This window comes from Xiphias gladius, chromosome 22, assembly GCF_016859285.1.
Source record: "Xiphias gladius isolate SHS-SW01 ecotype Sanya breed wild chromosome 22, ASM1685928v1, whole genome shotgun sequence".
Taxonomy (NCBI): Eukaryota; Metazoa; Chordata; class Actinopteri; order Istiophoriformes; family Xiphiidae; genus Xiphias; species Xiphias gladius.
This window is the reverse complement of record NC_053421.1, coordinates 17,504,998-17,518,757: the sequence shown is the minus strand read 5'-3', so window position 1 is coordinate 17,518,757 and position 13,760 is coordinate 17,504,998. Positions and strand designations below refer to the sequence as shown.

General features: G+C 44.1%; 1 protein-coding gene across 1 annotated transcript; it reads right to left on the bottom strand.

Moving 5' to 3' along the window:
* Window positions 1-596: 596 nt before the first annotated feature.
* efna1b (ephrin-A1b) lies at window positions 597-11,413 on the bottom strand. The gene is made up of 4 exons (XM_040117696.1): window positions 11,147-11,413; window positions 2,267-2,562; window positions 1,977-2,165; window positions 597-1,837 (listed from the first exon to the last, which is right to left on the bottom strand). The coding sequence occupies exons 1-4, from the start codon at window positions 11,242-11,244 to the stop codon at window positions 1,716-1,718; spliced, it is 705 nt and encodes a 234-aa protein (XP_039973630.1). The 5' UTR covers window positions 11,245-11,413; the 3' UTR covers window positions 597-1,715.
* Between the last annotated feature and the right edge of the window lie 2,347 nt (window positions 11,414-13,760).

Genomic DNA, 13,760 nt, shown 5'->3' with positions numbered 1-13,760 from the left:
ATGTTGCATGGTTTTACAGGGAATGGGGACTTTTGACAGTTTTCAGTCAGCTCTGAGGTTTGCAAGTATGTACATTTGTGCGCTCTGCTCCTCTTCATTCCAACATACCACTGTGTAAATGAAGCTTTTCCTCCAAAGAGGATGTACAGAGTAACAAAGAGCAAGAAAAAAAAAAGTGTGAGCGAGGAGGTGAGAGTGACACCTTCACACCCAGTTGTGAGTTAGCTTTTGGGCCTCTCTCCCTGCACTATCCCGCAGTGTCGCTCCTTCATCGTCCCCCTCTCAGTTCCCGTGTTTGTTTTCAGGCTCTGAAATCCAAGCCAGGGCAAGCTGTGTCACAAGGGATGAAAGACAGAGAGGGCAGAGAAGAGGGGATGAGAAAATACAGGTTGGAAAAGACCTGGGGTGGAAATCTGAAGGGGGCTGGAGAGATTTCATCAGGTAGGAGATGGATAGCTTTGCCAAAATATTGTGTCATCCATCAAAATCTCAATGGGCTCAGTGGGATTTCAAGCTCCAAAGTAGCTCAATGCAAAAATAAATTTCACTAGAGCTGATAAAAACCAGACAGATATTTTTATTACATCACAATTTTTTTATTTCACTAAAGATTTTTCACATCTTAAAACAGTTTTTATAGTTTTCTCTATGTACAAATTTACATATAAACATTTACAATATGACACAAGTATGTTTAACAAGAAAAACAACTGTAAATATATTGTGGGAAGTCCCTTCAGTTTGAGGTTTGACAATGTGCAAGTGGGATCACATCTGCAAACATCAGCCAGTGTACCATACCTTGATACTGTCTAGACAGCAGAAATAAGTGAAGAACCATAAGTACTGAAGAAGCTCAGCTCACCTGACACTCTGCTGCTAGTTTTAGGTTTGATCAGTTTTGTTCTCTTGATCAGTGGGTCCCAACCACTTACATGTCAACATATAATAGATTACAGAGGGATTATAATTTATGATTTACATGAGGTCCAAATTAATACTGATGCAACACAAGTTGGCTGAGAACTTACTCGTTTTTATTAAACAATTTGTTTACTTGTGTTGTCGTATAACGGAAAATAAATACTTTCTGCACGTTTTACTCTGCAGTACCTGACTCAAAGTGTCATCTTTTGTGTCGGTGATAAATGAAATAGTGGTGCTTCAGCAGAGACTTAAAGAGATGGGAGGGAGCTGAGTGCTACATGACAAAAATCCTACATAATGTATACTACTTTGGCAGTAGCCGACAACATTTCCAATACACAATCGATAATTTCGCTACATGACGAGCAAGAAAAATGACACTGACGGTTTGAGATCAGTAATACAATGCACAGCTGTACCAATGGTATGAAAATCTGAAAACATAAGGTATAATAATGAGGATAATTTGTTCCTCGTCATTTTCAATCTGACATTAATTCATATGGTGTTTTGATCAGTTTGCTTCCAGTTTTGTTCATAATGACTGAAAAAAGCGTGCATCTTAAATGGTCAAAAATGAGAAATCTGTCCTCGTAATGAAGTAAGAAAAAATGTTTTTTGAGGTCTTCTTCTTTGGAACGATCCACATTCCGCATTCACGCAAACAAACACACACTGACAGCACTGTCCATGCTGGTATAAAAAAATCTGTATAAAAAAAAAATCTCGGAGTGTTCATGTTCCCAGTGACCAGCATTGGGTTAGTAATGTCTCTTCAATGGTCAGCCTTAGTGTAGTATCAAGGCTAGTAAGACTGGGATCATGGTAAAGAAGAGTGAAAAGGAAACCAGCTGTGGTCCTGAACTGCCGATACTCCTCTGGACGTTTGGCTCCATCACAGCAGGGTCATCTACAGAAAGAAAAGGGAGGGTGAGTCAGTTTCAGATTTCATCATTCAGGCCTGGTAAACACACCCAGCTGAACATGTCTTAGACAGCCTGCTATGACTATTTTGCCATTGATCTGGTATTTTGTAGAAGAATCCTCACCTGCTGGGAGGTGGTTAGAGGGGTTGTGCACTCCTCCGGCAGCAGGAAACTTCACTTTTCCTCCGTCTAAGCTTTTTCCTGCCTCCTCTGCCTTGGATTTGTCTGAGTGAGTTTTTCCAGAGCCTTTATTCCCGACTACATCCACCCTCAGCCTCAGACAATCCTGGCCATGGTGATGCATTGGTTTGGCTGCAAAGGTCAGACAGAGGGAAAAGTTTATTACAAGAAACCTTCTCAAGATCACAATAAGTTGATAAAATTGCCAGTGTTACAGTATTAATGATACTTACAGATATAATAATAGCTCTCTCCCTGTCTGAACTCCTTGCCCAGGGTGAAGGGTGTGAAGCGCTGGAACTTCTCAGAGAATTTCTCAGGAGCATGGGGAGCAAAGGGCCGCGAGCACTCCCAACGGAGCTGGTCAAAGGAGTGAGGTTTACACACCTCGTAGTCCTCCCTCTCCACCATGTACAGCACATAGCGCTCAGCTGCATGCGATGAAACCTCACCATGGGTGTAGTGGGGGCAGATGATGTCCAGATAGTCGTTGATGCGCACTTCCACAGTGTACTCATCCCACAGGAAGCTGCAGGGAGACAGGAAGAGAGAGGAGGTTACTGACAAATGTCCTCATCCAGTAATGTTCTGATTTTACAAAATGAAAAAAAAAAAAACATGAATTATAGAGGCAGATATCATCTGTTTTGCACACGTGTTCAACACACACCCTGGCTCATAGAATATACGTGCTGAGAATAATGAATAGGGCTCATCACTAATAGAGACATGCAGCAACCGAAAACAGACTTACTCACACTAATAACATGCAGTAACACATGGGTAAAGCTAGTAGACTCCTATGTGAGGATGTGTTGACGGGTTTTGGTGTGCTCTTGTGGAAACCTGTGACTGCGAGAATTAGAAAAACAGCCTGATCAGGCTGGACTAGTTCACTGTGTTTTTGGATGAGAAAACACACCTAGATTCTCCTTAAGCCCTACCACCATCCTACGCACAAACCATTTTTTTCTCTCTTCCCCTGTCTTGCCTTCAGCAGAGACTCACTGCTCCCCTGCTTACAGGTAGAAAAGAATTTAAATGACAGCTCACCGGCCCCCCACAATCCGGCTCTTCACTTTCACAGCAAGTCCACTTTTCTATCTGTACAACTCAGTGACTCCTTCTGTCATCTTTTTCGACTGTTCTAGTCTTTGTGTCACTAGTTTCTTCACCTGGATGTTTGTACGTCAGCTCTGCAGCTCTTGATGTGACTGCACACCCTAATTTGCTGTCTCTATCTGTATCTCTGTCTCTCAATTTCTCTCCGATTTCATCAAAGACAGAGACACAGTGTGTGGAGACAGCCAGACTGTCGCTCTCTTTCTCCCTTTTTATCTTTACCCTTCATTTAGTTTTATGGCTCTTTTTCAGCCTTCCCGTCTCCTCTTTGCTCACTTCCTATCCTTGTTTCCCCGTCTCCTAATGAAGTATGGAGAGATGGTGAAAAATAACTATAAATCCTGCACAGTCTCACTGCACATTTGTGGTAATGGTGCTCACTGAGAATACAAAAGCAGCATTCAGGGAGTTGTGTTAAATTTTCACCCTAGTAGAACTTCTACTTATGGTTAATAAATAGTTTCACTCAGTGAGTCATCAAATTTGTTGAGGCAATGAATGAACTTTAACCTGGTATCTTCACGTTTAGTTTCACATTACTAGTATTTTCTCTAAAATAAAAATGATGCAATTGTGCTATGCTGGTACATGTGATGTACGGCTGACTGGCATGCTGTGAGATCAGCCAAAAGCCAGGTGGTGAAGAAAGACCGATATTTGCATATGACTCTGTTTACATCCTCAGGGGTAAAAAGAAAACTCTAATCTACCAATTTAGGCTGCGCTTGAACTGAATGACTGCTTGTGTATGCTTGTGTTTATGTCTTAGCATGTTGTAGAAAGTGAAAGTGGCAAAACAAATAGCTCCTGTGTGTCTGCCCTTGTGTGCTGTAATTGTGTGTGCCCCGGCATCAAAGCATGTTGTGGCTCCTGTTGTTGTGGCTCCTGTTAGAACCCCCATGGCCAATTCACAGACACACTGGCTCCAAATGTGGGCCCCTAACCCCTCCTCCCTGCCTCTGTATGTATGTGTGTGTGTGTGTGTGTGTGTGTGTGTATCGATTAGCGCTAACGTACCTGTCAAAACATGCTTTGTTGGCTGAGCACAGTTCTACACTTGTTATCCAAGGCTAACAGGCTGATCACCACCCACCACTTACAATTACTGCTCTCTCAGAAAGGGTTCTTTGTAAGTGTGTACACTTCTGTGTAGGTTTGCACGCTTTTACCTGTGTGTTTATATGTGTGATAATCCAGGGCAAGTGTTTCAGTGAAAGGAAAAAAGAAACATCTGTTGCAGCGTAATTGGCCAAATAATCTCTGCTCTCATCTTGTTCCTCTCTTCTCTGTTTTCTTTGAGTAAAACCAGTAATAACAGAGTTGGAGAAAACTAGCTGCTTGAAGATCTCTAGTGGTTCCCTCTGAAGTAAAGAATAGTTTCAAATTGTATGGGATGCACCTTTTTCCCACACTGTCCTTGTTAGTGGCCTGGCTGCCCTCTGCACGAAACGCAGGCTTGTCAAAAGCCAGCAAAAACAGATAGATTCTGTTGCTAATTTCATTCATGGCTCACGCTTTTAAGAAAACTCTCCTTTTATCCTTCTCTTCACCTCCTCATTCCCCCCTCCTCCTCCTCTCCTCCATGGGTCTGGCTAATTAAAAGCTGTTAGGGGTCTGGGGCCAATGTGTTCTCTTGAAAAAGAGGGGAGGAGGACTGAATGGGGTGTAATTATACCCTTTCCCTCCCCGAAGACAGAATGCTTGAGGCTACAGGGCCTCTTCAACCCCTGTACCTTACCCCCTGCGGACCTTTCACTGCCCTGAGTGCTGTGGATGTGTGTAATAGGTGTGCTCATATGAGTGTCCAGATTTGTTTATGCTGGAATGACTCTTTTTTTCATGCGACCACGAGTCAAGAAACTGGGAAAACCCTGGCCCCTGTTGAACTTGGCCAGAGTTTTACAGTGCAAACCCCTGTCTTTCACTAGTCCTCTTGTTCCATTTTCCTCACACTCTCTACCTTTACGTCTTCACTCATCAAAGCTCTCAAATGCTGGAGACTTCCCTGCGTCTTCCCTCTCCACTGACTGGCAGTTCTCGGGAGAGTGAGAGTCGCATTAATGTGATAGCGATGTCATATGTGAGACTGAGAGCCAGGTGTGTGGGTTGTTACAAACCTACTTTACACACAACTTCTTCTTCTTCCCGTGTGGTGGTTTGTTTGTGTGTGTGTGTGTGCGTGTGTGTGTGTGTGTCTGTGTGCATGTTTTCATGGGAGAGGGATTCTCTGAAGACCCTTATCCAGGGCGTCTTATGCCCCAGGCTGATGAGCACATCTGTTTATCAAGGCCTACTACAGCCTCTTGTGTGTGTGTGTGTGTGTGTGTGTGTGTGTGTGTGTGTGTGTGTGTGTGTGTGTGTGTGTGTGTGTGTGTGCGCGCGCGTGTGCGTTTGCGTGCATGGGTTTGTGTGAATTCTTGAATGTGACTGAGGTGTGGGTGAACAGCGAAGGTTGAAGGTGGTTGTTTCTCACTATGGAGCTACTCTAGCTTTTGCGTCAGTGGGCAAGGTGTGTGTGTGTGTGTGTGTGTGTGTGTGTGTGTGCGCGCGTGCGTGTGTGGTGGGGGCATAAAATAGTAAAATAGTTCTGGCGCCGGTGGTTATGACAGTAGGTGACTTTTTCAACACTTGGCTCTCCTCACTGGAGCTTTGAAGTCTTGCCATTGTTGTTGCACTGCTCCTCTTCTTTTCTTTTGTTCCTGCCATCCCTCTTTCCTTTTCCCATTCTCTCTGACAACCCTGCCATTTCTCCACTTGTCCCCTGAGCTCACACTGGTTTCGGTCAAACAACTGACACAGGAACTCTGTCCTCCACCGTCTCTCTGGGGAGCTTTTCAAACTGGCAGCTGGGTCAAGGGGTTAGAGTTCAGAGTCGCAACTTTTCACACACACTACCATCTGAGTCAGCACAGAAGATATGTGTTTCACACACACATACAAAACACTCACAGAACGAGTCAGCACCACTGAAACACTAAACAGATGCATCCCCCCACCATTTGCTCCGCAGGTAATCAGTAGTAAGTGTGCACACACAGGAATGTAACAGCGGGGGCCTGTGGTTTGGATGGTTTAATGTGTTCTCGCAAGGCACACTCATCAAATTTCCAGTTGCACTCCCGCACACTTTTACTTTGACATGTACACTTAATACCCTATTAATTTAATGTGGTATGGCAGATGCACACCTCCTTTCACACAGGCTGAGAAGCTGTCTGTGGTTTTAATGGATTTATCTGCTCACTAGTGGGATACTCCATTGAAGCCAAAGTAATATACACTGAAAAGTATTTCTATATTAGCTTCCAGTGTAATCTACCGTCATTCCTCCTTCATGTTGTTGTCTCGCAATAAGAAACTCAGTGGTAATTCATCCTCCACTAGGCACCGATACACATTTCTGTTCCTATAGGATTATAAATTCAGCACAGAAGGCTGCAGTTGTTAGTATTTTACAAATGTGTGTATGTACCTGTATGTGCATGCCCCAATTTGATGGTTGAAACACTGAGAATCCCTTTGGCTCTAGCAGGATGAAAGCTTTTAAAAATGTCAAAACTGCCTTTTCTCACTTATTCAATTCCAAACTTCTCCCCTCCCTTCATCCATCACTGTCCACTCTCTCCTCCCTCCGTCTGCCTCTCCTTTATTCTTCCAAAATTAGCCCACACCCCCTCTCCCAATCCCCTATTTTGTCCTGTCTCTTAACGCTGACATAATATACCAGAACTCTTCATCCAGGCTAATTTCTCAACACCAATCCCTTTCTCTAGTTCAACCTTCTTTCACCCTGCACCCAGGCCCCTCCTCCCCTCTGCCCCAAAATCTTTTCACCATGTCTCCCATTTTGCAGCCTCCCATTCTGCCTGTGATGAATAGAAGAAGGCCAAATGGTATCATGCTCGGTTTAATATGTAGGGGGGGGTCATGGAGAGTTAATCTGTGTGTCTCTGTCTGTCTGGCTGGCTGAGAGAGAGGGAAAAAGTTTAGTGACTTCTAAGGATTTACATAAAATGTTCAATTTTTTAAATCTGGAATAAATTTTGGATTAACTGATGCAAAACAAAACATCCTCGAATACTTGAGCTGCAGACCATCTGTTGTTAATTCTGCCTTCTGCCCTTTAGGGGGCGATGGTGGGCTATGAGTGGACAGCAATGCCAAAGTATGCCTGAAATGCTGTGAATGAGCAGTGGACACATGGGCACACACACACACACACACACACACACACGCATGCTTGCCCACACATACTACAATAACATAGGCCTCTCTAGTGTTCGCAGAGCCAGGGCTGAGAGGTGCTCTCTCCTTCTCTGGTGGAAAACTACTGGGGCCAAAACAGAGGGAGGTCTGTGAGAAAGAGGGGGAATGATGGAGAAAGGGAGGGGGAGGGAGGAAGTCTGGACCAGAGATAAGGTAGCCAGAGGAAGAGCAGAGAGAAAACAGAGGTACATGGATACTGTGATGGGGGAGGAAAATGTCTACAGACCTGAAACACAGATATAAAGTATGTACAGTAGTTTATAAACAGCATTTAGTCACTGAAACTCCCAGGTGCTGCTGTGTGCTAAGATGCGTGTAGGTATGTGCATACACTTATAAGTGTGTTAGGTAAGAGGACAGTTATATCAGCAGGGAATAAACAGAAAGCCCTTTGATACTGAATGGGGAGGATTCATGGCAAGCTAAAGGGAGATATCCTGTAGTGCTTGTAATTGATTGTTCTAATGCAGGATAGATCCAATCCGGGAGATTATGGTGGGAATGATCAACTGTGACAACTACAGGTTTATTATATATATATTGTAACAATTACACAATAACCCATATAGAGGATGTAACAAGATGAAACAGAAAAATGTTACATCACAGGATCACAGAAGCATAAATATATACAGAATGAATCCAGCAGGATAATGGTTTTGTGTTTATGGGTCAGATGGTCAGATTACAAATCGTCTGTAATCTATGACAGTGTGTGTGTGTGTGTGTGTGTCTGTCTGTGTGTGTCTGTGTTCCCATTCTGGTGAGATTAGAGGACAACAACCAGACGGGACATGGGCTGGGGAGGGGTAAATAATGAGCAGAAAAAGAGAGACAGAGAAAGGGAACAACGTGTATAAAAATGTATGAGTTGAAGGATGTGGGAGTGGGTTGTGGGGGAGTGAAATCAACCACCATCCCCCTAAACTCATCCTTTAGGCCACATGTACAGTACGTGTCAAGGCAGGCCTGGCTATCACAATAAGAGCAGAAGGCAGACAGAGCCAGACACAGACGGAGATAAACAGAATATTACATTACACCAAAGCCCTGATAAAGATATTTGCACAGATACTGGGAGCATGAAAAATAAACCGAGGCTACTAGAGATGGATGAAAGCAGATAAATAGCACAGAGATAACAGACAGAAAAGAGACAGTGGAGTAGAGTTTTAATAGCATCCATTTCTGTGCAGAAAAGAATAGATCTTGAATGTACTTGAATCACTTAGTATAGAGATGGAGGGCTTAGGTGCCACTGGCCAGTCTGGGAGGAGACCCAGCTGTTAATGAGAGGAAAAACCAGTGAAGATGGAGAGAGGAACAGACAGATTCAGCGACACACACACACACGCACACACACACACACACACACTCACAACGTCGACACAGGCAGAGACACGTAGTTAAAAACAAGACCAGACCAGACTGTGAAAAACTTTTCCAACTGTCATGTAGGAAAACTTACGCAAACACACACACAAACACACCCAGAGAATCAAATCCCTTCTGTGATTTGAAACACACGTTTAATTCATAATCCTTAACTGAGAAGTTAGTGAACACACACATATATACTATATATTGTGTTTAGAGACAAACAAACACACCTAAAGTCCTTCCAGTGCTGCACACCTCTATACTCCCCAACAGGAATGGGCAGACTGCTGCCATCTGGTCACTGTCCTCCACCTAAGACAAATCACTGCTACTCAGAATCAGACCGAGAATCAATTAGCATCAATTATCCACGGCTCGCTGCTGTCAGAGGCCGTTGATGGATCATCCACCGAGCAGGTGACCGACTGATCACTGGGGATGGTTTGGGGCAGGTGGGCTTTTAAGTCAAACCGGAGGAAACCCGAAGACAAGAGAGATGAGGGGGAAAGAGAGGACAAGAGAAAGGAATTAAGAGTGAGGACAAGAGAAAGGAATTAAGAGTGAAGGGCAATGACAATATCTATTGTCATTGTTAAAAAATCTCTGTCAGTAACTTTCTGAGAAACTCTATTTCCCTGTACCCCTCAAAGTGTGTGTGTGGGTATTTGAAAGACAGAGAATGAGAAAGGGAAAGGTCTTGGTTCAACAGAAGATAGAAGCAGAATAACCACCACTGAGCGCATTCATTTACATGTTTGTGGTGTGGGAATTGTTGATGATGTGTGACGTTAATGCCTGTCTGTGTCAGGGTCTATGTTTAGCCATCTAGGAAAAGGGATTAGTGTTATATCATATTGTTATATTATGATTTTTCTTCTGGTTACGCAACTCCCATTTGACAGCAGAAATAGTCCAGGGTCAAATGAGATAGAGCAGACATAAGATCTGACTTATTGCATTAGACCACCCCCGTTCTCTCTTTCTCCACCTCCCTGCCGTCTTTTTGTGCCTTCTTTCTAATAAGAAAGGCTGGTACACTAAAACTTGGAGCTCCTGTTTCCTCTTTTATCCAGTCTTTGCCAGAAAGACTCTGGTCTCACATTTTCCTTCTGTGAACTAACCTTTCCCTTCTATCTCACCTGGGCTAGAGTTCCTCCCCTCTGTCTGCAGTAAGTCAGGTGTAAAGGTCAGCTGAATCGAACTCGGGTCGCCGAATCACACATGGACTAACCCATGACATAAGCACTGCTCATGCCGAAAGGACTTCCCATTAGACCCCTCATCCAATTATAAGGACAACTGTTTTCCTTTTTAGCCCTGCGTCTATTGTCATTGTTAAAGGGCAATTAGAGAGCCAGTAATGTAATCAAGACAAGGCTAAAAGGCTATAATGGATTTTGCCCTTGTTTCGCCTCGGTGGCGGGTTTTAATCGACCGATCTCGGCAGCAGAGAAGCGGTTTTCAGCCCCGGTATAAAACAACACTGACTTTGAAGCGTCGGGATCACCCGCTCCACGCTAAGAGCTCAATAAATCGCGCGGCGATATTGCGCGTCTGTCAAGCTCCATCGATCCCACTGAGTGCTCGGATCGCATTGCATCTCTGACCTCAGAAGAAAAATAAATAGCAATATGTGCCTCTCTCTCTCTCTCTCCATTTGACTCACGCACACTCTCACTATCTTCCCCAATGCAAAAAAAAAATACTGACTGAGTCTTCGTGTGGCATCTGTATGAAACTGGTAATCAAGTTAACCTCCTGCGATGCATTTTCATTAATAGACTTTCCATGACATACACACTGTACACACACAGGTGCAGACCCTACAGACAGCCTCGCAGGCCAAGTTCATGCCTGTCAGTCTATTTTCTACTATTAGAGCATGTCTGTGTCTATGTGTTGCGGTTAAATATAGTGGTGAATCTGTCCATCTGTCTGGGCATCCGCTCCCAATCTTCTGCTTCTACCCCCACCGGCTGCTTCTGTATGGTCTACTACTCTGACCACAATCCTGTTACGCGAGTTTAATGGTAGAAAGAAAACCTGACTTTTAACGTCACGTGAATGAAAACAAACGAGCTTAGTTGTAGCTGTTTAGGAGCGTGAGCGGCCCCGGGGCCACAGGGGGACCATACGGACCAGGGGATGAGATGTGTGGAACTGTAAGAAAGCACAAAGTTACGTACACTCTGCCCCTGGACACATCGGGAAACACGCGCAGCCACGCAGACGGAGCAGCGTTTGCTCGGTCCGTCTCAACTACTCACACGTTAGACCACTGTCCCACCGCGGGCACACAAACATGCGGGATACGTACACCCACAGAAGCACAGATCAGCACTCACTTGGGATTCGAGCTGTTCCAGTAGACGCTGTGTCTCTCCGCGGAGGTGAACCGAGCACCGATGCTCAGCGCCAAACACAGCAGACCCATCAAATCCATAGTTGCTCTTCTCCGCGGGAACCTCGACAAGTTCAGCTGGTAAACGATAATGTAAAGCCGCTTCTGTTACCGAAGATCTGAATGCGTAAATACGCGCGCGGCAACCAAACGTGGCTGCGACGGTCCTGCTATAGTAATAAACACAGTTCAAACTGGCGGGGGTGAGCCAACACTGTTCAACTCCTGACTGGTTCACAGGAGCCCGACTCGTCTGTTTTGTCTGGCGATGGCTCCACCCCTCGAGGTGCCGCCAGCCAATAGCAGGGACGCGATGGGACTGCCCCGCCCGCCGCAGCCAATGGAGACGCGTCCTCCAGCTGCCTCAGACCGGGCATACAGAAAAACAGAAAAACACAAAAACAACCTCACCACTAGAACTATAAAACACCGTAGAAGCCTAATGAAGCAAGTCAAGTAGCCAGTATATTTGGGTGATGAAATAAGAAAGTTCTAAACAACAAAATTGAAAACGTGAAGAAAAAAAACCTCACTACTGATCACTCATTACACTGAAGTTGGTTAAAAAAAATCTGATAGATATGGCAAATACTAGGGTACAGACTACTTGGATGGTTTATTCTATAATACTGTATTATTTTATAAACAGATCATATGTTTTGTAATAATATGAATTGAAATAAATGTAGTTTAGTAGAAAGTAAGATATTTCCCTGTGAAATGTAGTGGAGTATAAGTATAAAGCAGCATTAAATGCAAATACTCAAGATTGTACTTAATTACAGTGTTTGACCAAATGTACTCAGTTACTATCCACCACAAAAAAATGAGCTTATAATTCTGTTCCTACTGCCATCGTCCTAGGTTGGTTTCTGCTGTTGCTGGTTTTGTGTTTTATGTTGTAGTGTTGTAGCACTGTAATGTGTTTTTGCTGGGCTGTGTTTAATTGTTTTGTCATGTACTGTTTGTTGCAATTTATTGTATTGTACTGAGTTGTTGTGTATTGTAATGCGGTTTGTCAAGTTTTTTGGAATGTGTAAAATTGCGTTGTTTTGCACAGTTTTTTTTCCACACCGGGCTGTAAATATGTTGCTGCACTAATGCTGCCGAGACAGATAACTTTTTTAATGTATATTGTATACTGAAGAGCTTTTGGCTCAGATTGCCAAAATTGTTGTTTTTCAGTCATTTGAGAATCCTCAGCAGAGAGGAGTGTGTTCTTGCAGGCTGTTGTTCTCTAGGCACGTCGCTGCACTGATTACGTTTTGTCAGATAATAAAGAATTATTACCATTTTATCAGTCTGTCTAATCTTGTGGTCTCTGCTTAGTCACGTCGCCAGACAAGAAACTTTAGAAAACAACCTCACAGATGGATTGGATAAAGTCCAGACCATGGGGTGTCAGCAGGATTGTGGCCCCGGCAGAGGGCTTCCCTCGGGCAGGGATGGAGCACCGGCTGAGTTAGGTGGTTCAGAGCTTCAGAGCTGCATGGAGGCAGGCGGGGGCATTGTGTGTGTGTGTGTGTGTGTCTGTGTGTCTCTATTATATGTGCAGACAAACTGAGTGTCTGACTGTCTCTAGGCTTGGCTGGGCAAGCACACACACGCCCTGGCATTCTGAGAGGATCTCACACACAATTACACACACACACACATACACACACACTGACTGTGGATCCTGTAGGCAGTGGAGGGTTAATCACATCTGAGGCTGCTTTTCCATTCTATAATGTCTACCCAAAAATTAAGGAAAAATGAGGAAGAAGAAATGTGAGGAAGTGACATAAAGCGTGATAAAGAATAATGGGGACAAGCAGTCAATTTAACAATTTCTGACAGCGTAATTAAAAATTCTAGTTCATGATAAATTTTCCTTATGCAAAACCTCTGAATCATTTTGTCTCCAAACAGCTATTCCTGCAATGCCCAACTTTTTTCACTAAGCTCTACTGACATTAGAAACTGCTTTAAACATACAGTATGTATTGATTTCCTCTAAGGAATGACTGAAATGCAAATACTGTTCCAGCAGCTCCCACTCTAGCCAGTGATTCACCGGCTTCAGACTACCAGCAACGGGAGCCACCAGTTTCTCACTCATACACAACACTAGGGGTGACTGTCAGAGTGTCCCTCGTTGCCAGCAAACTTCCGCTGCTCATACATGGGATCTCCTCGTGATGCATTCATCACACATAACCAACCGTGTAGCAAGACCAAAACACAGATTTAGAAAATCACAACCCACAAATGTACCTCCTCTCTGCTGATGCAGCCAAGAGTCAGATGGCTGGGATCTCCTATCACACACATGCACATATACTGTATGCATACTGTAGCCATACATACTATGTATACTATACTATGTACACAAACACATAGACATGAGTGCAAACAAACGTGCAGGTCTTCTCTACAGGTTCTTTTGATAGTGTTGTTGCCGGCAGAAAGCACAGATGACTCTCTGAGTGAGACTTAATCCTCCAACAGCCCATACAGACGCACACAGATGCAGACAGACAGGGAAGACCAGGGTTTCTGTGAATCACAGTAAAGCA